The 22,551-nt window shown below is 35.5% G+C and overlaps 5 protein-coding genes and 1 long non-coding RNA gene across 10 annotated transcripts; 4 read left to right on the forward strand and 2 right to left on the reverse strand.

The window, feature by feature from the left end:
* The first annotated feature begins 1,256 nt into the window (after positions 1–1,256).
* Positions 1,257–3,463, forward strand: LOC110634650 (pumilio homolog 23). Its single transcript, XM_058148088.1, has 3 exons — positions 1,257–1,425; positions 2,515–2,689; positions 2,994–3,463. Exons 1-3 carry the CDS (start codon positions 1,257–1,259, stop codon positions 3,307–3,309), a joined length of 660 nt encoding a protein of 219 aa, XP_058004071.1. The 3' UTR covers positions 3,310–3,463.
* A 1,928-nt stretch (positions 3,464–5,391) lies between these two features.
* On the forward strand, positions 5,392–10,845 carry LOC110634620 (ubiquitin-conjugating enzyme E2 34). Of its 4 annotated transcripts, none has more exons than XM_058149154.1 (10): positions 5,393–5,552; positions 6,276–6,422; positions 6,907–6,961; positions 8,588–8,626; positions 8,774–8,837; positions 8,961–9,022; positions 9,207–9,246; positions 9,378–9,405; positions 9,800–9,891; positions 10,332–10,845. In XM_058149154.1, the coding sequence occupies exons 2-10, from the start codon at positions 6,366–6,368 to the stop codon at positions 10,597–10,599; spliced, it is 705 nt and encodes a 234-aa protein (XP_058005137.1). In that variant the 5' UTR covers positions 5,393–5,552; positions 6,276–6,365; the 3' UTR covers positions 10,600–10,845. The 4 variants fall into 4 exon arrangements, with proteins under 4 accessions (XP_058005140.1, XP_058005137.1, XP_058005138.1 ...); XM_058149155.1 differs by having other exon boundaries at positions 5,396–5,552; positions 6,310–6,422; XM_058149156.1 differs by having other exon boundaries at positions 5,410–5,552; positions 6,316–6,422.
* A 920-nt stretch (positions 10,846–11,765) lies between these two features.
* LOC110673098 (uncharacterized) lies at positions 11,766–14,059 on the forward strand. 2 transcript variants are annotated; one of them, XM_021836119.2, is made up of 3 exons: positions 11,766–12,271; positions 12,883–12,993; positions 13,409–14,059. In XM_021836119.2, the coding sequence occupies exons 2-3, from the start codon at positions 12,910–12,912 to the stop codon at positions 13,814–13,816; spliced, it is 492 nt and encodes a 163-aa protein (XP_021691811.2). In that variant the 5' UTR covers positions 11,766–12,271; positions 12,883–12,909; the 3' UTR covers positions 13,817–14,059. The 2 variants fall into 2 exon arrangements, with proteins under 2 accessions (XP_021691811.2, XP_058005141.1); XM_058149158.1 differs by lacking the exon at positions 11,766–12,271 and adding an exon at positions 12,325–12,719.
* Positions 14,060–14,914: 855 nt separating this feature from the next.
* On the reverse strand, positions 14,915–16,809 carry LOC110673094 (RING-H2 finger protein ATL3). The gene has a single exon (XM_021836115.2). The coding sequence runs from the start codon at positions 16,262–16,264 to the stop codon at positions 15,434–15,436; it is 831 nt and encodes a 276-aa protein (XP_021691807.2). The 5' UTR covers positions 16,265–16,809; the 3' UTR covers positions 14,915–15,433.
* Positions 16,810–18,132: 1,323 nt separating this feature from the next.
* Positions 18,133–18,815, reverse strand: LOC131180916 (uncharacterized). Its single transcript, XR_009149588.1, has 2 exons — positions 18,394–18,815; positions 18,133–18,309 (listed from the first exon to the last, which is right to left on the reverse strand). It is a non-coding gene; the product is annotated as an uncharacterized LOC131180916 (long non-coding RNA).
* Positions 18,816–18,842: 27 nt separating this feature from the next.
* On the forward strand, positions 18,843–22,170 carry LOC110634649 (O-fucosyltransferase 36). The gene is made up of 3 exons (XM_021783730.2): positions 18,843–20,397; positions 20,625–20,874; positions 21,735–22,170. Exons 1-3 carry the CDS (start codon positions 19,022–19,024, stop codon positions 21,909–21,911), a joined length of 1,803 nt encoding a protein of 600 aa, XP_021639422.2. The 5' UTR covers positions 18,843–19,021; the 3' UTR covers positions 21,912–22,170.
* The last annotated feature ends 381 nt before the right edge of the window (positions 22,171–22,551 follow it).

Below are 22,551 nucleotides of genomic sequence, written 5' to 3' on the forward strand. Positions count from 1 at the left end.
TAAGAAAAGTCAAAAAAGTAATGTGTAAAGAATGCTATGAGATGATATGATATGGAAATGGATGGATGGAGAAGAGAGAAAGAAGAGAGAAGTAGAAAGAAGAAGAGGAGTAGGAAGAAAAAGTAATGGGAGAGGTGGAAGGTGAAGGAAGAGGTGGTAAAAGTAGGTGAAGAGAAAAGAAAAGTGAAATAGTAAAAGAAATGAAAAAAAGAATAATATATAATGAACAATAAAAGATAGATAAGAGAGCAAAAAGAAAGCAAAAAGAAAGCAAGAGCAAAGAGAAAGAAAAGAAAAAAAAAAAGAAGTTAACTTAGAAACTTAAAAAGAAAGGAGAGAGAGAGAGAAATTAAGAAAAAAGAATGAGAAAGAAAGAGAAGAAGAAGATCTCAATAAGAAGAGAAGGAAAGAAAGATGAAGAAGGAAAAGGAAAAGAGAGAGAAAAAGAAAGAAAGAGAAAATATTAATTAATAATGAAAAAATAAAAATAATAAAATAAATAATATATAGATAGAATAGAAATATAGAAAAATAAAGAAAAGAGATTAGAAGAAAGAAGAAGGAAGAAGAGAAAAGAAGGAAGAAAGAAGAGAGAAGAGAGAAAGAAAGGAGAAAGTATGAAGAAAGTATTGGAGTGATAAAATAGTGGATAAGAGTGGGGAAATTAAATAAGTTTATAAACTAAAAAATTAAAAAAAAAATTTTTTAAAAAGAATGATTTAGAATTTTTTTTTTTAAATTTTGTTTTTAATAATATAGTTTTAAAATACTTATTAAAGGAAAGAGACTAGAGAGAGTTACTATGAAGAGAGCTAGAAACTATGGAGCAGTTGCTCATGTATGATACTCTATCTCTCTCAATTCTCAATCAATTTGATCTCATCACTTATGGCTCTCATCTTTTCTTCATCTTTGCAGAATGAGATTTTATGAGATGGATAGAGATGGAAAGAAGAAGATTTGGAGAAATTGAGATTTGGATGAGGAGAAGGACAGAGAGGTTTATGAGAGAGAGAGATATGGAAATGGTAATATAGAGAGAATAGAGGTATGAATTAGTATTAGTAGAGGAAGGAAAGATATGTAGAACAAAAGGAGGACACAAGATATGATATGGACAGGAGATTATTAGGACACAAATTATTTTCCGGGATCAGATGATTTTACATTTTATTTATTACATAGATTTTAATTAAATATAGTAGCCATATGATATTCCTTGGTGCATGATGTTTTCGATGATATATTTCTAATAGATGAGAATAGATAAGGAGTTAGATGAGAAGCTAGAAGGAGAGAGAAGTAAGAAGAGGTTTAGAGTCAAGAAGGAGTTAGTAGGAGGAGTAGAGAAGTTTGAAGTAAGACAGAGAAAAGAAGAAGTGAATGTGAGAGAAGAGTTTAGGAAAGAAAGGAGTAGAGTGTTTGGTTTGTTGTAAAAGTCATAGGGGTAGATGGGGAGTGATGGGGGATGATGATAGGGGGAGGATGAGGATGTGATGATTAGTGAGGATGGTTGTCGATGGATTGATTGTTGGAGTGGAGATTAAGTGTAGTGGTTGATTAATAAAAGTGATTAAATTTAAAAGGTAAATTAAAAAGGAAAGTATGGTATATGATGTGGTATATATAGAGGTAAGAGTGATGAAGCATGAGAAGAGCAGAGATGATTGAAAAGATAAGAGATGAGATAAGATGAGAGTAGAGAGAATGAAAGAGTGAGAGAAAGAAAAAGTAGAAGAGATGAGAGAGAGAAAAAAGAGAAGAGAGAAGAGAAGGAGTGAGAGTGATTGAGAGAAGGAGGTGAGAAGGAGAAAGAGAGAGAAGGACAATTAGAGTAGAAGAGAGACAGAGAGAGGGAAAGGGAAGAAAAGAAAAGAAAAAGAGAAAAGGAGAGGAAGAAAACTTAGAAAAAAAATTAGGTATCAGGATTTAAAGAGGAAATAGACATGAAATAAAAAAATTAAGAAAATTTTGTATGAAAAAGCCAGTCATAAAGCAAATTTTTTGTTTTTGTTAAAAAATTATTGAGTGAAAAAGTTTTTTTAAGTTTAAAGTATTGTTGAGTTGATTTTGAGTTTAGTTTATTTAAAATTGTACATTTTTATCTTGTTATTTACTATGTCCTGTATGTTTCTTTAACAAAAATGTCCTGTTATGTTAATGTTAAAAAAAATTGTTTTTTTTACCAATTTTCTTATTTTCATCTTTTATAGGGAAAATAGCATTATTGTTTTTGGTAGTTGACATAATTAACAATCAATAATCACTCAATTTATTTTCTGGAAAAGACCATTTTTCCTTGTGAGAAGCAATCCTATAATCTGGGTTTCGTGTCATGGAAGCTCTTTACTCTTTAGTTTAGAGAGAGAGAGAACCTTCCTTTTGATGGAATTATTTGGGTGTGTGGTGTGTGTGAACATTTAATGTTTTGGTTTTTTTTTTTTTTTTTTTTTTTTATTTTTTTTTTTTTTTTTTTTGTTTTTTTTTTTTTTGACTTCTTCTCTAGGTTATGAAGATATTTTGGAGAGCTTTCAACGCACTCATCTAGTTCATTTACCATTGAGAAGTGCTTCAATGCCAGTAATGTGTCATTAAGAGAGGCCATAGCATCAAACTTGTTAGCAGTGCAAACTGAACTATCCATGACAATGCAAGGTCCGTGTCTCTTAAGGAAACTCGATATCAACAGGTAAGATTAGCATATTGTGACCCATCATGATTGGTTCTTGTTTGAAATTTTACTTTGTCTTGCTTTTGTTCCTGGATACACAGGGAGGGGGAATTATGATTATAATCTGTTGGCCCAAGTCCTCTCTCACTTTGCACAAGCAATTATAATGCCACAAATTGAATTTCCAGTCTGTGCCTATGAAGGCACAGACAGTTTGGAAACCATTTTTGTTACTTATGGCATGTTTAGCATTCCTTAGAGTTGGGTTTGGCTATTTACCGTTTTGTCTGAACTTTGTGTGTCGTTTGCCTTGCTGCAACAGATTTGCTAACCGGCCTGATCAATGGAGATCCATGCAAGCATCAAAACAGTCATTTTACGCATTTGGATCAAATGAAACCAAGCCATCAAGAAGTGTCTCCTTCATTGCCGAGGCTTCCAAGAATACATCACAACCAAAAGACATAAAGAAAATGAGGAAAGAGATTGATCATGCTGTTTCCGGGACTGTTGGAACAACTAAGAAAGCAGTTGAAAGCACCCACCAGATACCATTCCTATCTGTTGATACGAATGGGAAGAAGCTACCCAGAAAGTATAAGCCAACAAAAGTTTCAAAAAAGAATCCAAAAGGATGATGCTGTGCATTGTATCATTTTCACTGTTAGCTTTGTAATACCTAACTTGAGCTTTGTGGAGTATGCATTCTGGGAATGGCAATTTGGTTGCACACATTCTCAATTAGCATAGCGGATACCTTTTGTTGTTCTATAGTATTTCTTTTTCCTTGCACTTTAAGCGTCTTTGCAATTTGTCTAGTATGGAAATGGAAATTATTAAAATCTTTCCACATGAGAAATTAAAAAAAAGAAATCACATTTTGCAGGAGAACTCGGTAGTTTGCAGCAGCAAATATTATAAATGCATTATGAACTGCTATGGCCAACACTTGGCCATTAAAGTAAAACCCTACGCTACTCTACACTACATTAGCAAAGAGTATAGTAGAAAAACGAATTAAAGAACAGAAAGGGTAAAGAAGAAAGAAAAATAGTTGCAAAAGCTCTGAATCTACTGTTTTGTGATTCCTTCAGTCTTCTAATGGAGATTTGCACTTGGTATTTGCACTTGGTACAAAAACACAGTATCTAATCAACTAATGGAAACCTGCCAATGGTGGAAAGGCTTGAAACTGTTGGCACAAGAAGTTACTTATTCTGTGTGGGATTGGAAGTGCTGGGAGGTATTTTTCTGAAGCTGGAATCAACTTGCTTGAATGGGTTCTTCTCAGCCACTGGGAAAGTTTGTGAAGTTGAAGCCATGGATGATGCTGAAGTGGAAGATGCCTGAGGTACGGGAAGACCCTCTGCTTGAGCCTGATTTAGCCAACCAGATAGAAAAATTGAAAGCAGAAGAGCAAGAGCAGCAAGTGCTGTAGAGTATGCCTTCATGTTTGATAATGTCCGGTGTGAGCTGACTGGAAAAGTTCTTGAACTGGGTTTAGTGCGTGAAAATTGCTTCTTGAGACTAGTTAAATAGTTGGTGGTTTATGCTTAAGCAAAATTGTAAAAATCTGAATAGGGATCTGATGTCAGTGGGATCATGTGCCCTACTTTGACTGTTACAATTTTGTGTCTCTGACCTTGTGATTTGGCTGACTGACGACATAGGGGAAGTAGGAGGTTCATGTGATTTATCACGTGATATTAGTATTATTTTCTTTTTGGGGGCTAGAGCTAAATGGGTTTGATATATTACTAACAGCTGTTCCAGGCAGATGCTGGTTTAGCTTCGATTGAGCTTTACAGACGGAGGCACAGGACTCCAATACTTATTAATGAGCTCCATTAAACACGAAGCTCATTAATAAGTATTGGTTTGAAGCTCATCTTGAAAAAATATATTTTAATTATTTATTTAAATTAAAATTTAAAAATTAAAAGTTTTAATATTAAAAAAAAAAAAGAGTCAAGTTAAACTTGGCTAATAAGCATTTATCACATCTTTCATGACTCTTTTCCACCTTTCTACATAGAAATTGTAAATGGAATTTCCTCTTAAATACAATTAGCTGGAATTCCATAGCTATGCTCATATTTGTCAACATGGGTTTACTTCTGCATTGACACCTAATATGGACAATGTTTAGAACAAAGAGGATTAATATGTTTTGCTGACAGGTGAGGAATCTCTTCTAGGAATATAATGTTTATAAGAGGAGGAATATTTTTTTTTTACCATTCTTAAAATAATAAAATAATTTTCTCTTTTTCTTCTTTAAATATTTAAAATAAAATATTATATAGTAATTATTATTATTAAAAGATCAAATTAAATTAAATTATTAAAATAAAAAATTGAATGTCTCTAAAATTTTGATTGTGATTTCAATTGAATTTTTAAGCTTAATTAAAGGCATGATGGAATCTAATTGAATGATTAATATCAAAAACACCAAAACTTTCGATCAACACGAAATAAGTGATTTTATTAGATTAATTTTTAAAAAACATTTTCAACAACAGAAAATATAAAAAATATTTTCTGACCCAAAGTCGGTCACGTGTCCCACGCACTCCGGAAACAAAAAGTGATAGGTGCCTTTTGACTATAAAAACGATGCGTTTCGTATGTCACCGATGACAGTCCAATCACAGCACCCCTTGACTTCGATAGTTCGACGCTCCATTTCTCTCTCTTCTTTTCACTATCCTTATATATTAATTTATTAATTATTATTTTAAAAAACAGGCAAATCTGACCCCTCTCTCTCTCTCTCTCTCTCTCTCTCTAACAATTCCTCATTATCTTGTTCTTATCTTCTTCGATTCTTGCTGTTTTGCTTTCCCTTTCCAGTCTTCGCCTATTCATATATGGACAGGTAAATGCTTCTTTGCCATTCTTTTTCCTATTATTTTTCCTTAATTTTGCGAACATTTCGATTTGGTGTTTAAGATCGATCCCTCTGTTGTTATATTTCTTTTTGGTTTCTGCTTGATTGGATTTGGTGGATTCTCCTTTGTCGTTTTGACTATTTTCATTTGGTAGATGCGAATTGGTTAATTCAGAATTGATCCTTTTAGCTTCTTTTGTTAGTTAATCATTAATCATTCTCCAATTATCACCATGTACATTGATCTCCTTAGGTTTTTCTTATTACAGATGTTTTTGGGTTTTCTTTCTTTGTTAATTTTGGTGCCCTACAATTAATATATTTATGGTTTATTAATCACAATTGGATTGAATAATTGCAGAGAGTTATTCCAACCTTAATTTTAGAACTGTGACTTTAATCTCAATCTTGCAATGGGCAAGTTCGCGAGATGAGGTCTTTTGGCGATTGTATTATATTTATGCAATTAATTACATAATTAGTGAACCTTGCACCTCATAATCACAAAGTCTGGCTTGACATTTCCTTAATTTTAATTGTATGGATTTTTGTAGATTGGATGTTGTTTTTTGTGCATATTGTCGTTGAATTAGAAGATTTTAAGCAGTGTAACCAACTTATATTGATGTTGGTTCTCTATGGTCACTTTTCTTTAATTTCAGTTGTTATGCATTATTATATCTGATTAATTGTTCTCTTTTTCTGTATCAGCTAACATTTTGTGGTTTTGGGATTAAATAAAAAGGAACAGCTAGAGCTTTGTTGTTCGCATTGTGACTAGTTTAAAGTTAAAGTTGAGGAATGGCCGAAAAATCGTGTGTCAAGCGTCTTCAGAAGGAATATAGAGCACTATGTAAAGTATGTGTTGTTGTTTTTCGCCAATTGCATATGTTGTAATCTATTTATGGTATTTGCATCCATGCCTGCAGCTCAGTTTAGCATCTTCTAGAGGTCTACTATTTTAACTGTTGTAAAAATATGTTAGTTTGTCTATCTGGGATTTCAATATAGTTTTTTGATATCACAATACTTATTATAGCCCATATGATGGATGGCGTGGCTTTATTTTCTATACTACAGTGCCTTTTGGTCACTTTTGATCCAGAGCATGTGCATCTGTATTTTGAGGATTTTTTGTCCTTTTCCTAACTTCCATAATACAGCTTTTGTTTATAAATAAAAGGGAAGAAGAGGAAGACTTCTTCTCATTTTTGAGTTTATTAGACCGGATATTGTTTACAAATGTATTTTAATTAGTTTTAGGCAATGTATTGCTGTTGCTATACAAGAATTTTGTTCTAGTTGTTTTATACTTGACAGTGTTTGTAAAATGAACTTGTAGGAGCCGGTTTCCCATGTCGTTGCCTGCCCTTCCCCTAGTGATATCCTTGAGTGGCGTAAGTTCATGTTAATCTTTATCATCTTCTTTGATTGTACTTTTTTTTTAAAGATAAGGATCTGCACTTATTGATGGAAGACATTTTCTTTGACAATTCTGGTTTTGTTGCCATGGGCATGTGGCACTATTACACTGCCATCCATGGGAGAGGTGAGATGGTGAGAAAAGAGATTAGAGATATGTCTAAATATCCTGATGACTACATTCCCTCCTATCCTGATTGTAGATGGAATGATGTAGCAAAGATAGATTAAAAGTGCATATAACCTCTGTGACAGAACTTGGGCCTAGGCTTAAGTAAATTTCTGCAATTAAATTAAGACAAAAGATTTGGTATGTGCTTGAAGCAACAAAATTATGGCATTCAAACTTCATGCATGATAAAAGTCAGATGCCCGTGTATTTATCACACTTGCTTGGGATGCTGGTTGATTTATTTTAGGGAAAAGATGACCTACAAGATGTATATGCGACAGTTAAAAAAAATGAATTCTTTGCAGCCCATATTGATGCTTTGAATTCTACTTGGTTTCTCTGTCGGAATCCTATATGTGCGCTAGGGTGAGTGCCTTCACATATGTTTTGGAGGAGCAAAATAATATGGAGTGAACATGTGCATGATGCAAGCGAGCACTCAGCCATTGGATAGAAATAGATATGATTTCTCCTCAGGAATAAAGTGTTGGGTATTACAGTGAGATGTGATATCTCCCACAATAAGAATATCTTGTTATAATGAATGGCTCCCACAGAACAACATTTTCTTTAAACAGATTAGTCAGAATGGGGTACGAGGTGTTAGAAATCAGAGGCAAAGGACTAACTCTGTATGAGTATTTTATTTGAGTACCGAAGTCATTGTTTAAATGCATCCATAGTTATTAAAGGCTCAAGGCGCGCTAAGGTGCTGAGGAGTCCTGGAGCCTAAGCGCAAGGCGCAAAGTGTAGGCGCGGGCCTGAGCGAGGTGAGGCGCAAAGTAAAAGATTTAAAAAATCCATAAAATCAAATAAATGTGATGCTTTTCCTTTTTTTTCTTTGGCATATATCTTGAATTGAGTTTGCTGGTTTGAGTTTAAATGGTAGTCCTTTTTGCCAATAAAAGTGCTCGCTAAAGATGGAAATAAATAAGGCATGCATTTCTAGAACCTTGTGCCTGGAATAAAGGCGCACAACTAGGCGCATAAGGCGCTAAGGTTCGAGCCTAGTGAGCATTGAGCCTTAAGGCGCGCCTTTAATAACTATGAATGCGTCCATTGTAAGCCAGGGAATTTCAACATTAATCCACTGTTAAAAAATAAATGAAACGTAGTGCCATTTAATCATGTGTGCGAACAACATTCTTCTGCTCTCAAGACTTTGGCGAACTGTGTTGAGTGATCTATTAGCTGCCTAGTCAATTTGGTACCTCTACCAAGCACACTTCATATGTTGTTCATTAATTGCAATGGTTTGCTTACACCCTATTCAGTCTTCTAATAGCCGGTCAAATTTTGTTGACCTCATTTTTTAATCTCTTGTGAGATCCCTGTTTTTTTTTTTTATCCTTTATTTTCTTAATGTTATTGATATACTAAGGAACTCTTTTAATACTGGTGATATTCAACTTCAACAATGACAATCCAGATTATGTATTGGAGGGAAGTGAAGGAACAGCTTTTGCAGGTTTGTTGATTTTGCATAGATGTAATATTGTTTACTGAACCTATGCGCTCAAATATTTTCTATGATGTGATTGTGTAGCACAATTGAGAATCTGATGTCAATTTTTTGGTTGGTGTAATGGGAATCTGGGAATTTTGTGGTATTCAGGTGGATATTACTACGGAAAGATCAAGTTTCCTCCTGAGTATCCCTATAAACCTCCTGGAATCACGTAATGTGTATTCTTGCTGGTTCAAATTTTTTCAAGATATGATTTCATTTCAGCAGTTTTTCCTTTTAAAAGGGCAAAGGACTTTCTTTTAATTCTCTTAACTTTTATGATAATTTTCTGTAGCATGATTACTCCTAATGGACGCTTTGCAACTCAAAAGAAAATCTGCTTGTCTATGAGCGATTGTGAGTTCTTTTTAATGTTATTTGTAGAAAATCAAAGCTTATTGTGAGTTCTTTTTAATGTTATTTATAGAAAATCAAAGCTTATTATGAGTGCTTTTTAATGTTATGTGTAGAAAATCAAAGCTTTCTTAACTCCAATAACTGATTTGTTTTTTAATTTCACCTTGAATTTCTTGCCATATAGTTCATCCCGAAAGTTGGAATCCAATGTGGTCTGTATCAAGGTAAAGCAAATTCTAGTTTCGTAGTGTCTTTATTGGTATTATTTTCTCTGCCTGTTGACTATTTAGCGTTAGTAAAGCAGCAGTTAGTGTAGATCCTTGCTCTAAAATTCTTCCTATTTCTATCAATGCAGCATACTTACAGGGCTTCTTTCCTTCATGGTGAGTTTATTATATTTATTCACTGTACCAGTTGCTTTCAAAATGTGGTTGAATTTATTGTGGTTAAATCTTGCTTCTGGATCCATTGTGTTTTATCTATCACTGATTAATTCACTTATTTTACATGTAGCTTTTTGTGGTGTGTGTGTCTATTTCTTTTCCCTGGGAGTGCAGGGTGGGGTTAGATCTTGCTGATGCTGTAATTTTCACTAGACTAATGAGAAGTGTCTTGATTATGTATTATTTTTTTTTTTTTGTTTTTTGAGGAATGCTGGGCACTTCTTAATGCAGTGGCATCCTTGTATTGGAACCTTTGAAGCATACCTGAAATTTACTTAGCCTTCCACCTTTACCTGGAGTTGTTTTTCATCCAGGGTGAATTTTTGTTATGCAGATGGACAATAGTCCCACCACAGGCAGTGTGAACACTACTGATGCTGAGAAAGCACATCTAGCAAAGAATTCTCTAGCTTTCAATTGTAAGAAGTAAGTTGCTACACCTTCACAGATTTCTTTTCAGCTTTTATGTTCTATTTCTTACTGTTTGCTGCAAAATATTACCTTTACTTCATATATATATATATATATACATGGCGACCAGCCAATGCAAGAATGTGCCCCTTTATGGTCATTGCTATTGTTATTGGTTGTTGGGTGTTTCTCTTTCTTTGCTTATCTTTTCAATTTCAAACAAGGTTTCTTGTTTCCCTGTCCACTAGCTATCATGTGCGTCGACATTGAAAAGTTTTATGCTTTTCTTGGTCATTGCCATCTTAACTTTCTTTAAGCTTTGATCTATTACATGTGCATTGTTATTTAAGATAGAATTTACAATAGCTAGCCTTGTCCAACACTTGGTCAAATCTTTCCTTCCCATATCCATTTTTAATCTCTAATTTCTCAATTGGTAATTCTTTTCTGAGCAGCCCAACATTTAGGAAGTTGTTTCCAGAGTATGTGGAGAAGTTTAACCAGCAGCAGCATTCTGAGCAGATTATTTCAGAGCGGGTGCCACAGGAGGAGAAATCCAGACCTAGTATGGAAAAACTTGATAATTCATTAGAAGATCTGAATAGAATAGATACACTGAAGGACACAAGAAGAAACGCAAAGCACACATTCCCAACCTGGGTGATGTTGTTGCTGGTGTCCATCTTTGGCATCGTAATGGCATTGCCTTTGCTTCAACTCTGATCTCTAGACTGCAGAAGTGCAAATTTTAGAACGGTTAGCAGACATGCAAGCTTTTGCTAGGTGAAGAACAATTCTTATAATGCTCCTCAGTTATGCCCTATATTCGACAGAACTTGTATAGAGGTTGATCCTGAAAGACTCACTTGGGTCTTTTTATGTTATCATTGGGAGTTTGGTAGTTAATTCCTAAAAGAGATACATGCTTGTGGCCTTATTTTCTAAAGTTAGATGAAATCATTTGTGTTAGTGTGGATTGCCCTTTTCTTTCTAGTCTTGACGTCCTTTCACTCAACACCGATTTATCTTTTGCCTGAAAAACATGATCATGGTAAAACCACACTTTGTTGCCAAGCCGAAAGAAAAGGGACAACCACGTTTTGTTCTGTAAATATGAAACCATAATGCGTGCCTTTGTGGTTTGGTAATGATATTGTTCTTGGTTAACTGTAGGATTTTAATGGACGGTGGGGCCAATCCTTTTCCATGTTAGGCTACATATTCCATCTTTAAGTTTGCTGCTTTAGTTTTGTTTTTTCATTTTGTCAAATTCGCATCTAGTTCAAAAGAATTAAGGAAAAGAAAATTGGCAACATGAATGGTCATTATTCAATCGGAAGTCAATATTTTTGGACAAGAGTCGTCAAAATTTTAGCCATTGTTACATTCAATCAACATAAACAGCTATTGCCTTAGGCCTTATCGGCAACAGCTTTTCAGGGAATATTTAACATTTTGATATTATTATTTTTACATAATAGCTATTTGAGTGAACACTTTTACTTTAAATCATTATATAAAACAATTAAATACTAGTAAAACAGCTAGTATTATTGAATAGAATTTGTCTCATTTTAATTTTTAATTTTTTTTATGCATATTAAATAGGAATCATTAGAAAATTAATAAATTAAATACATTTTAGAAAAGAAAGTTACCTACAATTTAAAATAAATGACAAAAAAATGTAAGCCATCTTCATGAGAAGGGGACAGATATCATAGGAAAACATTAGGAAATTCCATATTAAAAAAAAAAAACACATTAGGAAATTAACAAATTAAATATCCTTTGAAATTATTAGGAATACTTCAGCAAATTAATAAATTAAATAGCCTTTTTAAAAAAGGAAGGTGATCTATAATTTAAGATAAGATATATGAAAAAGAAAGGTTAAGGTATCTTAATAATAAGGGGACAGAGGAAGTATTACTGGCAACCCAAAATTCGTAGAAAGATAGACTATCTTAAAATGAAAAAGTTCCTGTTTTTGTCTGATTCCTCTGCAATTGAGAAATTGAGTTCATGGGTCAAACGCACCAGCTTGAGCAGTGGGAACCAAACCCTACAGCACTTCAGTGCAGGCTGTTATTATTATTGACTTTGGCAGGAATTTCCCTACCAAAACTTCAATAAACAAAGCTTCAATCACTGCGAAACATGCGGCTACTATGATTCAAATATACTTCCCCAAACCCCCATCCATGCAAAGATAAAACAGTCCTTTTTATTTCTGTCACATTTATAATAATTGCATAAATTTTTTTTAAATATTCACGATTTAATTTACGTGCATCTTAGAGTCTCTTTCCCTCCCTCTCTTATTCAATCACTGCTACAATTTTTTTTCCCTGTATATTCATATTCAAGACTCAGCAAAAGGGAGTTTGGTAAAGTATGATCATTGCCAACAAATGCTTACTTCTTTGTTAATTTTTACTCTTGCCTTTGATTGCGTTGGATTAAATTGGGCTGAAAGCTATCATTTATTCATTATTTCATTCCATTTACCTTCCATCTTTTATCAAAGTTTGTTAGCTGGCTGGTATCTGTCTGATTCCGAGTTATCAGCTTTTGGTATAAATGGAATGCTTTCTGATGAATTTACCATCCCATTTACCCCACCAATTCTTTCCAAATTAATTAAAGGGTTACAATGCAATTTCAACTACAAAAAAATTCCTATTTCTATAGGCTGCAATTTACTTGACAAAATATCTGTTGGGTGATTGGAAATTACCTTTACTCCACTAAGGAGAGAGCATATCTGAAATGATTATGGGATTTCCTTTTCATCCTTTCTCTTTCTCTGTTACCTTTCTTTGGTAAAGAAATAATTGAAGGTAGACAATTTTAAACTTTGCTTCTTCATCCTCTTGCCTCTTAATATCACCCAATTGCCTATATTTCATTTGTTCCTTTCTCCTTCCTTACAAATAAATTGCTGGCTTACTTGTTCTGATTGAACTTGTGTTCTCTAATCTTGGTTTTATTTTTGTGTTATAGACTCCAACAATTTTCAGGCAAAGATCGATGAAGAAATCTCCGGTATACCCAAACTATGACACGAGTGATTATGGTGGCTATGACTTTGATCCTCAAGTGGATTTTACGCAGGTAAACACCTGTATGCACTTTTATTTCTCCTCTGGCTCTATGTTTTTCTTGTCTGCCACCTTACTTTCTTTTTGTTGGAGCAACTACAGTATCTTCAAATAACAGTTAACAGAATTTAATCACATTATCAATGAATACCCATAATTCTCTCTTCACAAGAAGGAAAAGTACTTGTTTGTTGCATATGCTAATGAATCATTATTGTCTCAACTTTTTGATGTGATATGAAGACAGACCATAGATGTACTCTGCTGCTGTTTGAACTATTCTGATTTTGATGTTTCAATGATGTTGTACCATTTACTTGGAGGCATGTCCAAGTAGTAGTTGGCATAGAGTGGACACATGGAAGACTTCCTAGAGGGTCTTCTACAAGTTACTTTGTTCATTTTATCTGTTTTTGTGGGTTGATCAGTTCTTGGAAGAAGCAAGGCAGCATGCAAGACAAATGAATCTCCAGACCTCACTGCCGCATGCTGAAAAAGCTGGAATAATAAGAACAGGAGAAGAGAAAAAGAACAAAAAATCCTGGAAAAAGTCTCTTCTCAAATGGTGGAAATCTGAAAATAAAAGGAGTGAGGCTCGCACAGAACCTGCAAATAGCTCTCATAGTTCGAATCCAAGAAAGGGACATGTTTCTGGTCCAATACATGGGAGCAGCAGGGCTGTTGACACAAAGCACCGACGACAGACATCTGGGCCACTTGCTAACCTGTTCAATCCTACAAAGAAAAGAGGGAATGAGATACCATACATGTGCCTTGATCAACTTAACAATCCTCACGGTGACAAAGCCTATGGACCTGTTTACTTGGTGACATAAGTGTTTCGACAACAAAAATGTACAAGGGAAAAGTTTTTCTGGTGGAGAATGGGGAATTATTGTGGAAAGAAGGTGCATAAGATCATTTGAATAGGCAGAAACATTCAGTATCAGACCAGCTGTAATGTGCATACAGTTGGATTATCTAATAGAAAGATTTCACTTGCTTTCATGTATGTTCAGAGCAACTATTATGTGTAGCCTAATAAAATTTCAATCTCACATCCCTGCTTTCTTGGTGCATTTTTTGTCTAAATTTATTATTATTATTATTTAGGATGATCAAGCAAAATTTGTAATCATGACTGTGAGTGGATCCCCAAGTCTCAGGGATCTCCATTGATCTTTAATTGATAGCTACAGAATGCTTCTATGTTCACTTTCCCTCGCTATGATAGTCAAGCACTGTCCTGACTCGAGTAGCTGCTGCTTTATGGAAAAACACTGTTAAAATAACTACTTTGCTGTTCTGAAGTTTTTCATATTAAAATATATTAAATTTAAATATTCAAAGACCAATACCAAACATATTCTAAGCAATTTCTTTGACATGGAGCAGGAAAAGAAAGAGAGGAATCTGTCCTGCTATAGGTTTATTGAGTGATCAAGAAGTTACGCGGTGAAGATTTCAGATATTAAGCCCATGAGCATTTTGTAGAGAGCAATCAACTACTGTGGAGGAAGCTAGTAAGCTACATCTCGGCCTTGACAAAGACATATGCCCAATTGCCAACTTCCTTGAATTGGGGTTAGGAAGTTGCACATTAGGCTTTAATCAGATCAATTATGCTGATTGTTAACAGAGATACAGGAATTAATGGACAACATGAATTAAGAGAATATGGAAAATTTTCCTTCGTGGTGGCATTTTGAATTATAGTTGAAAAAGATAGCTTTTTTCCATTTGCATATTTTCTTATCATTTCTAGGAAATAGTACAGCGGAGGTTTCATCTTTTACAGTTCATTGGCTAACAAACCTAAAATCATAAAGCCTGTAGAAAGATAATGCCTTTTGCTATCACTAAGGATGATCAACACAAGATTTGCCCGAATTTGAAAATGAACCAATATATTTAATACTTGCTATAGTTCAAAATATAAAACAAATGCAATCAATGGGGAATTAAATGGATTAAAAACTCTACAACAGATGAATCAATAGTGAAACAAGAATGTAATGGAAATACATCTTCTGTTAAATAAGATGGATTGTTCCACCTTCTTCAAACAGAGAAGCCTGCCTAGCCTAGATCCCTATTCTCTTCTCACACAATATTTTCATTTTCAGTTTTCAAACGTCTGTTCCAAAACCTCTTCTTCCAAACCATAGTTTTACCAGCAAATCTTGTAAAACAGACTTGGTCATCTCAGACCTCTCAGAGTTCAAAAACAAAAAAAATTAGGAGCAAATCAAGCAGAGAGGTTCTATTTAACTCCACAAAGAGAACCAATTCTAAAGGATTATATTGAACAGGACTCAATTTCATTAACTTGTAACTTCTAACCGAACCAAGCCAATGTTGACGAGATAAAGCAATATCTTCAGTCATCCATTGGCAATTTCTTTCTCTCTTTTCAAGACTTACATACAAAATACACATCATCTCCTCGTTGATTAGACATCAACTGAACTAGAACTACCAGGAGCCACCCTTTTTTCCCTGCTCAAAAGCCTCTTCAACGACCTTAACCGTTGTGTAGGCATTGGCGACTTGGATTCTTCCTCAGGAAAATTGTCACTCATTTGCACAGGAATATCAATAACTAGCATCTCATCTTGCCTAGTAGAAGAAGAAGAGGAAGAAGAAGAAGAAGAAGGTGCTTGAGTGGAAGTTCCTTCTTCCAAGCCGCCGCCTCCGCCGCCAGTGCTTACTTGAGTCTGGTCCCCCCAAAACAACACATTTGTGGGAAAATTTGGAGATTCTGTCGAATACCCAGAAGCCAAAATTTCCTCTGGAGAATGAATATTATCTTGCAAATCATTACTGTCGAAGCTGGAGCATTCGGGTAATGGCGCTACTGAGTTTCTACAGAGAGGGCAAGTGGAGTGGGATTGAAACCACATGTCAATACAATCAACATGGAATCCATGGTTGCATTTGGGCAACAACCTCGTTTTTTCCCCTTCTGCAACTTCAGATAAGCAAACTGCGCATTCCAACCCATCTTTGAAGTCTTTGGATTGGAAAATTACAACTGGTAGGGATCTGAGGACTGAGAGGTCAAGCCCTCTCCGCACTGGGTCCTGACCAGGGGTAAAAATGAAACGGCGGCGGTTCCGACGAGAACGTGCCGGAGGATTAGGCTCTTCAACGCGCCACCAAAACCATTTTGCATAGAGATGAAGCAAGAGAACAAAAACCACCACCATAAATAAAATCATTACGGCAAGCACCATGATCTTGCCTGTTATTTGCACTGTCGCTGAGTCGCCCAAATCCCCCATAGCTGATTCTCAGAAAGGATATATCCAAGAAACCCCTTTAAAGATATCTTCTTGAATGTATATATAGAAAGAGCAAATGAAGAAAACCCAGATGAGAGAATTACAAAGAGATTGTGAAAAATGCAGCAAAACCCAAATGGGTATCCTTGCTTTGCAGTGATTCTAAAGAATGAAGCAAACCACGAAAGAAATTATGAAAAGGATAAATCAAGAATGAACTATAAGCATATAAGAAGAAAAGAAAGGACACGAAACTAGAAATTTAAGAAGTCAAAAGCTAAGAACGGGGTAAGATCGATGTCTGCGAATGATGAAATCAAAACTGAGGACTATAAAGACTTGGACCTAGTGAGAGGAGGAAGAGGATGAATTGAAGAAGATGATGAGTTTCGGGTCTAAACCAAACAATCAAAGGGGTCTCCTTTGTGAAAGATTTGTGTATGTGTCGCTTTCTTTTACTGAGCTCTTCTCCGTCAACGGGTTTGGTTTCTTTCCTTCCTCCTTTTGACTCTTCTCGCGGCCTTGAGACGCATCTTGAAAGTTGAATTGGAATTTTCACTATTTTTTTTTTCTAATTTTGAATTATTTAATATTGATTAATTATGATATAAAATAAAAAATAAAAATAATTTACCAATAAATGCCATACTCATAAAGAGAAAACGGTGGAATCTCAGCTCATCTCATCTCATGCCTCAACCCCATCATTACCTATTATAGGGATTCACATGCTTCCGCTTTGTTTTATTGCCTTTTTTTTTTCCATTTTTTATAATTTAATAATTTCTCCATGTCTTATATATTATTTTGTTATATATATATAATTAATTTCAATTAAAATTTAAATTTAAAATTTTACGATTAAAAAAAAAATCTTAAATCAATGAGGTAAAGTCATGCATCGTATTTTGCCAAAACCTGGAACGTGAAAGGACTAGCCACCCACCGACCCAGCCCAGATGCTGCAGGTAACCTGCCCTTGCTCTGTGAGGGGTTTCCAAAGCATATCTTGAAGAGGTTCTTCCATAATCTATTTGATCGAGTGTTCGCATTTAAGAAGCTTGAAATAATCCAAGTCTTGCCTCCAACTATGACTTGTATACCCTAATGTCTGCTTTCACACCTCTTAGCCGGCCATGTGCTCTGCTTCCTTCATTTCTCTTCGGCTAATGCGTTTTCCTTCCTCACGTAATTAGAGAAGTGAAAGAAACTTTTCATAATAATATCTAACATTATATTATGATGAGTCATTAAAGTAGTTTATAAAAAAATAAAATAACTTTGAGCACACTCAAACATGGAGAGGATGAAGCTATGAGTATGTCGAAGCTCTCTTATTTATTTATTTATTATTTTTTTTTTCAAACAAGAGCAAATCTCAAGAAATCAGAGACCTAATCCCGATTATTCATCCGAAAATTTCGCTGATCGCCACCTAAATCTGCTTTCAATTTTCTTTCTTTATTTATTTATTTATTATGTAAACAATTATTGACTGCCCAATTCTTTCGTTTTCAATCTTATGAATAAAACTATTGACTATTCATAAGCAAGAGTCAATAACTACAATTAATAAATGAGACCACACCCATTTTCTATATCTTTCTATTCATTTGTTTTTATTGTAAATTAAGTTTTTTTTTTTAAATTTTAATTTTAATATGGTGTAAGGTTATCAGGCTTGACATGCCCACTAGTATATGAAATGGCCCAACGCGTTAACCCAACACATCTGCCATTCTTAAATTTAATAATGGGTGATGGCAAAGGTTATTTACCAATTAGAAATAGGCTCTTGCTTTCCCACGCCTCAACCGCTTCAGGCCGGCCCAAGCCTTAATATCGGTCTGACCCGTGGAGTTGGATCGTGATTTAAGCAGGTAGTTTAATTAGCAAATATAATAATTAACAGTAGAATAATTAAGATTTATGATCTTCTTTTTCAGAGTGCTTTTTGAAATGGGAATCCAAAGTCTTCTCTATCTCTTTAATCTTCTTTTCTTTTTCCTCTTTGCCTTTTTGATCTTCTTCTCCGCTTCCTCCTTCTGCAAGATCAACAATATACATCAACCCACCCAACCGAGAAGATGATTAATTAATTAAAGAAAGAAAGGAAAAAATGAACTGACGTCAATGGTTTCAGCGACAGGTCGCTTGGTTCCATGCACTGAAGCTCTGTTGGAAGCTTTTGTGGCGATGAGTCTTCTCATCAAGTCATCCCTCTTCTTCACTTTATCTCCAACGTTTTGAGTCCTCCACCACTACCCAACTGCTAATCTACCCTCCATTTTCACTTGCTACTCTGTGTTTTGCTTGCTGATTACCTTTGATGGGAACTTGCAACTGTTGCCGTCTCCACGTACCTACTAACAAATGCTTGCTCTGTAACGCGTTCACCATGGCTACGTGTCTTCAATTTTTCATTACGTGCCTCTCTCCCCCTAATTTTTGGCCTTTTTGAATAAAACGGTACCGTTTAAAGCAGCCAAACCCTGAAACCTGGATCTGGAGTACGGACCCAAAGTCCAACCTGGCCATTAGCCACCAATCAAACTTAAATGACACGAAGGCCCGACCCGATAAATATGAAGCGGGTAAGAGGTCCTTTTCTTCCATCCACCGACTGTTCGACGATATTCCTTCTTTTCTAACCTTCCACTCCTCTTCTCATCCACTGTCAGATCTTTTCTCACTCTCACTCTCATACTCAAATTCATACTCATTTGCATTGCCTAATCAAATACCCATTTCCCGAAAATGGATAGAGATTCATCTGACGAGGAAGACGATCGCCAGACTCTAATTGAGCAAAACGATAGGAAGCCAAATCACCACCACCACCACCAACCAGTCCCCACTTCCTCTCCTCAGCGGCGGTCCTCCTCCACCTTCCACATTGAGGATCTCGAGTCTCTTGGTGGTTCAATACGCCGTCGTTTCTTTAGTAACTTCAATAAGAGGTACTACTACTATTTGTTGGCTATTTTTCTGCCTCTCTTAATCGTCGTCGTCATTTTCTCCGCCGATATAAGGAATATGTTCTCCGCCAATCTATCTGCTCTCAGGCTTGATTCCGTTTCAGACCGGATGAGAGAGGCTGAGTTACAAGCGCTTTACTTGCTGGGTCAGCAGCAATTTTCTCTAATCTCTCTCTTGAACCAATCATTTCCCTTTCACAATAATAACAACAATACGCTTTTGAATTCCAATTCCAATTCCAACTCTAGTGTTAATTCAAATGCCACTTTTGTGTCCACTAACTTAGAGGAACAAGGCTTGAGATTCAAGATAGAGGATTTGAGATCTGCCCTTCTCAAGCAGATTTCGCTAAATAAACAAATTCAACAGGTTCTATTATCCCCTCACAAGTCTGCGAATGTGAATGTATCTGCTTCAGATGTCGATAACGCTGCTGGGCCATTTGTGGGTTCTGCATTTGGTTACGATGGGTGTAGGAAGATGGAGTCAAGGTTCTCGGAAAGGAAGACCATAGACTGGAAACCCAGATCAGACAAGTTCTTGTTCGCCATTTGCTTATCTGGGCAGATGAGTAACCATTTGATTTGCTTGGAGAAGCATATGTTTTTCGCGGCTTTGTTGAATCGGGTTTTGGTTATGCCAAGTTCTAAATTTGATTATCAATATAGTAGGGTGTTAGATATTGAACATATAAATCAATGTTTGGGAAGGCAGGTGGTCGTCTCATTTGAAGAATTTGCACAAATGAGGAAGAATCATTTGCATATTGATCGGTTTATATGCTACTTCTCCTCACCTGCTCCGTGCTATGTGGATGAAGAACATGTTAAGAAGTTGAAGGGGTTAGGGATTTCAATGGGGAAGCTTGAGTCGCCTTGGAAGGAGGATGTTAAGAAACCAAGTAAGAAAACGGTTCAGGATGTGCAGGCCAAGTTTTCTTCCAATGATGATGTTATTGCTATTGGAGATGTGTATTTTGCTGATGTAGAGAAGGAGTGGGTGTTGCAGCCTGGTGGTCCTCTTGCACACAAATGCAAGACATTGATCGAACCAAGTAGGCTTATAATACTTACTGCCCAGCGATTTATTCAAACTTTCTTGGGGAAGAACTTCATTGCCCTCCATTTCCGGCGGCATGGCTTCTTGAAGTTCTGGTATCCTTTTCTTTTTCTTGCTTCTGTCGTCTTTTTGTCTTTAAAATGTTTATTGCTCTAGGTGCTTAAAGCTAATTGGTTTCTGGGCCTGCTAGGCATGTAGGAGTGACCTTTTTTCTTTGGAGCATGTGCTGCTTGTGTGTATCTGTGTAGATTACTGAGACTACTTGGACACTAATACGCCATGATGCCTCTAACAGACGAACACTTTTTTGATGTTTTGCCAGTAATGTTAAAACGCCGAGTTGCTTTTACCCCATACCCCAAGCTGCAGATTGCATAGCGCAGGTGGTTGAAAGGACCAATGCACCAGTCATATATCTTTCCACTGATGCGGCAGAAAGTGAAACTGATTTGTTGCAGTCACTAATTGTGCTGAATGGGAAAGCTGTACCCCTTGTCAAACGGCCATCTCATACTTCAGTGGAGAAGTGGGATGCTTTGTTATCAAGACATCGCATTGAGGACGATTCTCAGGTAAGATTGTGTTTCTTTTATTTTATTTTTCGTTCTCATTCTCTTGAATGAGCTTACCTTACCTTTTCTGTTCATTCACTGATTGTTCCCATACGTTTGACCAGTATATCAAAAAATAGAAAGTGCATCAAGCATTGGTCTTTCCCAAACATGTTAAGGGCAGGATTTGATTTCAGCTTCTTTTCCAATCTCACTCAAGATAAATACAAGCAATGTACCTCATTTATTTAATCTATTTTGATTTCAGCTTCTTTTCCAATCTCACTCAAGATAAATACAAGCAATGTACCTCATTTATTTAATCTATTTTGATTTAATTCAATTTGAGGCATACTGTTTCTGAATCTTTGAAATTGGTAATAAAGAACTCCTCAATTGTACATCATTCAATTTTTGCTTTAAAGACATTACACTAATAGATACTGTAAAGTTTACTGATTGCTTTTATAGGAAAATCAAAATAATTAGCTATCTTTAGTTGCACATATTGAGCTAATGATTCCCTTTAATAAGTTTACTCTTATGTTAATGTGAATGGGCATTCAACTGTTGGTAGAGAATCAAAGGCATGCAATTGTTATGTTTCATATGTGTTCTAGATTTTAGATTCTATTGGATAGTGTGGTTGAATTTGGTTACTCCTGTTAGGGCATTCTTTTATCTTAGTATAGTTGTGGTAATTTTCTTTTGTATCTGAACGTAAGAAAATTATACAACAGCATTTGACTTTTTTTTTTTTTTTTTACTTTGTTATTTTGACAAGGCTCACACATTCTGAATCCTACAATCTGCGCAAGGCTCACACATAATAATTCCATGTTAAAAGGTTCGTGTACACTTACATGCTTTTGTTCTTGCAGGTGGAAGCCATGCTTGATAAGACAATCTGTGCTATGTCTAGTGTTTTCATAGGGGCCTCAGGGTCCACATTCACTGAGGACATTTTGCGGTTGCGAAAGGATTGGGAAACAGCATCTTTATGTGATGAGTACCTTTGCCAAGGTGAATTGCCAAACTTCATTGCAGAAGATGAATGAAGATGATGAAAATTGAGTTACTGTTTTCTGCTATGGATTGTCATTCCTTGTGAAGACGCTTTGCATGAATTCAATCATCTGCAATACCGGAATTCATTATTCCTGGATCGATGCCCGTATGGCTAGCGATGCGGCCTTGTATGTTAGTGTATGATATTATAGTAGCATTGCGTTTTGCACATAAGTTTCTCTTTCATTGTTTCGTGGTTGAGAATTATTTTTGTAATAAAGTCTAAAATAAATACATTAGTTGAAGAAACTGGTCTCCCGCCGTTGCTATTGACGACTTCTAATAATCATTCTTTATATTTGCTCAGCTCAAAAACCATTAAAGTTTGGGGCAAATCATTTGTAGAGTGGTATGTTCATTCACTAACCATTTTGTCTTTGGAGATTTATTGTTGTAAAGAAGCCATATGATAGTTGAAGTTGAGCATTTGTTTTCTGCTAAAGAGATACGTGCAGGGTCAAGAAGATTCATGATAGATTAATGGCAATTTCAGAAAATGATTAAAAACACTTCTATCTACAAGAATTTTCTGTTATTGGACTTTAATTAGGGTTTGAACTCCTAAGATAACGTTGATTCCGAAGTTGTTGGAGTTGTATTTGGGAGCTCAAAAAATTATTTTTAAGAAAA

Source organism: Hevea brasiliensis, chromosome 6 (genome assembly GCF_030052815.1).
Source record: "Hevea brasiliensis isolate MT/VB/25A 57/8 chromosome 6, ASM3005281v1, whole genome shotgun sequence".
Lineage (NCBI taxonomy): Eukaryota > Viridiplantae > Streptophyta > Magnoliopsida > Malpighiales > Euphorbiaceae > Hevea > Hevea brasiliensis.

What these genes read in the sequence shown, in the direction of transcription:
- LOC110634650 (XM_058148088.1), top strand. Translation starts at nt 1,257, where the DNA reads ATGAGAATAGATAAGGAGTTAGATGAGAAGCTAGAAGGAGAGAGAAGT. An exon ending in AGAAAGGAGTAGAGTGTTTG is followed by an intron (nt 1,426 to 2,514) that starts GTTTGTTGTAAA and finishes CTAGGTTATGAA; the next exon opens with GATATTTTGGAGAGCTTTCA. An exon ending in AGGAAACTCGATATCAACAG is followed by an intron (nt 2,690 to 2,993) that starts GTAAGATTAGCA and finishes TTGCTGCAACAG; the next exon opens with ATTTGCTAACCGGCCTGATC.
- LOC110634620 (XM_058149154.1), top strand. Translation starts at nt 6,366, where the DNA reads ATGGCCGAAAAATCGTGTGTCAAGCGTCTTCAGAAGGAATATAGAGCA. An exon ending in CTGCTTGTCTATGAGCGATT is followed by an intron (nt 9,023 to 9,206) that starts GTGAGTTCTTTT and finishes CTTGCCATATAG; the next exon opens with TTCATCCCGAAAGTTGGAAT. An exon ending in CTAGCTTTCAATTGTAAGAA is followed by an intron (nt 9,892 to 10,331) that starts GTAAGTTGCTAC and finishes TTTTCTGAGCAG; the next exon opens with CCCAACATTTAGGAAGTTGT.
- LOC110673098 (XM_021836119.2), top strand. Translation starts at nt 12,910, where the DNA reads ATGAAGAAATCTCCGGTATACCCAAACTATGACACGAGTGATTATGGT. An exon ending in CTCAAGTGGATTTTACGCAG is followed by an intron (nt 12,994 to 13,408) that starts GTAAACACCTGT and finishes TGGGTTGATCAG; the next exon opens with TTCTTGGAAGAAGCAAGGCA.
- LOC110673094 (XM_021836115.2), bottom strand. Translation starts at nt 16,264, where the DNA reads ATGGGGGATTTGGGCGACTCAGCGACAGTGCAAATAACAGGCAAGATC.
- LOC110634649 (XM_021783730.2), top strand. Translation starts at nt 19,022, where the DNA reads ATGGATAGAGATTCATCTGACGAGGAAGACGATCGCCAGACTCTAATT. An exon ending in CATGGCTTCTTGAAGTTCTG is followed by an intron (nt 20,398 to 20,624) that starts GTATCCTTTTCT and finishes ATGTTTTGCCAG; the next exon opens with TAATGTTAAAACGCCGAGTT. An exon ending in GCATTGAGGACGATTCTCAG is followed by an intron (nt 20,875 to 21,734) that starts GTAAGATTGTGT and finishes TTGTTCTTGCAG; the next exon opens with GTGGAAGCCATGCTTGATAA.